At 41.0% G+C, this 1,770-nt stretch overlaps 1 protein-coding gene across 1 annotated transcript in view; it reads left to right on the top strand.

Moving 5' to 3' along the window:
- Positions 1-474: 474 nt before the first annotated feature.
- LOC137975141 (uncharacterized) overlaps positions 475-1,770 on the top strand; it is a 1,356-nt gene continuing 60 nt past the window's right edge. Inside the window, exon 1 of the mRNA XM_068822217.1 lies at positions 475-1,770. This exon is cut by the window's right edge and continues 60 nt beyond it. Within this exon, the coding sequence (XP_068678318.1) occupies positions 577-1,770 (1,194 nt within the window). The 5' untranslated portion in view covers positions 475-576.

Consider the following 1,770-nt stretch of genomic DNA (forward strand, 5'->3'; position numbering starts at 1 on the left):
CTACTTAAAAACTGCGAATTATTTCTTCATGCAAATCATATTACCTATTCTTATTAAAGCAGGCAATTTTTTAAAAAAGGTCTGAATTTTCAAAATATTGGACGTCCTTTTCCGCTCGTTTAGTATCACGATACCACATGGATTAATTAATCGTAAGTTCTCGTTATCTCGACCGTGTTCAAATACAAAGGACAGAATACTCGAAAGTGTGTAATTTTTATTTGCATTTTTTATTTTCTCTGATGAAAAACGGTTTTGAAATAGCTGTCGTTATTATTCTATAACTGGATGACGTTTGGGGAGGAAAGTCGAGTGTAGATTTCCCCACTAGTCTCAAGGAAAAGTGAAATAAATCAGCGACAATTTGAGGGTTGATATTTGTTTTCTTAACGTCGGTATGGTATATCAGTCGAGAACCGATTATTACGTATCACGTGATTAAAGTTGATCAACATAACATAATGTCGCAAAGCAGATGGTTTTCGAGAGAAAATTATCAACAAGGAAAATGAAGCTACTAAGGCTAAAGTAGACAAAGCCCTGGGAGGTTTTCGATCAAACTTCACAAGGATTTAAATGGTCAAATTTTGGGAAGGATCTACAGCGAGTAGCACCATGAATTTTACGCGACCTCCGATCCCAAAGGGAAACAAACTCTTCTTACCGAAAATTGAATATGCAAAGCTAACTGATGCCAGAGGGTTTGATAGCAAAAACATTGAACGAGTTTCGCCTGAAAACGAAAAGAGCAGCGAAGATTTTGAAAACTTGGAGAAAGTACCTCTTCTAAATAATGACTATTCCTTGGGCAATTTCACTCGTTTTTCCGTATTGCCACCTATCAAGGACGGCGTTCGAGGAACAAGAAGGCTTAGCCGTGCACTGAGATTTTCACCCACTTTGTTTGGCTCTGAGAATGGTCCTGGTCCGGAATCGAAGAACGGATTGGCAAAACAACAGATGGGCGACTATAGGTCGCAGAAAAGTGCAGAATATTCAAGTGAAGTCTTTAAGCGCCTGCACAGGGGTTCTCGAGCAGATGACAAACTCGTAAAAGATCTCCAAGTAGTCGGGAAACATTGCGTTAGTGATAAACGTGAAACGCGACAGATTCCGGATCAAGGGAAGTGTAACGCGAGGAGACAAAAGGCGCAAAGATCGTTCAGTAGTCCGACTTCTTCCGAAGGCTACGACTCAAACTGCCAAGGATGCCAGATGATTTTAATGAGAGAACATTCGAAAACTGAAGGTGCAAAGTTGATGGGGAAACTCGTCGATAGGCAAAGTGACAGTGCTGCTAGGCATGTGTGTAGTAAAGGAAAAAAGTTTTCAAGGTCTGTGGACAATGTACTTAGCAACAAAGTCGTTTATGAGCTGAGTAGGAATAACAAACCAAATCAAAACCGATACAGAGAGGCAACTTTAAGTCCAAACCCACAGAGAACGAATTTATTAGCTTTTGACTTTCACCCTGGCGTGAGACCCGTCAGCCGATGTGAAATAAGCGTCGATGTCAATGAAGGAGAACAAACAGTACTAGAAAAACACATCGTCGAACTTCCGTCAAAACATGGTCGCGGAAATCCAAACGAACCCAGAGATGTATCAGCTAATGATAAAGAAATTATGGGCTCAAATGGAACGCCGCAAATTCAAATTTTAATCGATTCTATCGACAGCGCGAAAGAGGAATTACCGAAGGCTTCCAAGGAAATTCCCTACACGTCTGCAAGAGAGCAACGGAGGCGATCGGCGCTGTGCAGAAACAAT

Source organism: Montipora foliosa, chromosome 11, assembly GCF_036669935.1.
Source record: "Montipora foliosa isolate CH-2021 chromosome 11, ASM3666993v2, whole genome shotgun sequence".
In the NCBI taxonomy this organism is placed as follows: domain Eukaryota; kingdom Metazoa; phylum Cnidaria; class Anthozoa; order Scleractinia; family Acroporidae; genus Montipora; species Montipora foliosa.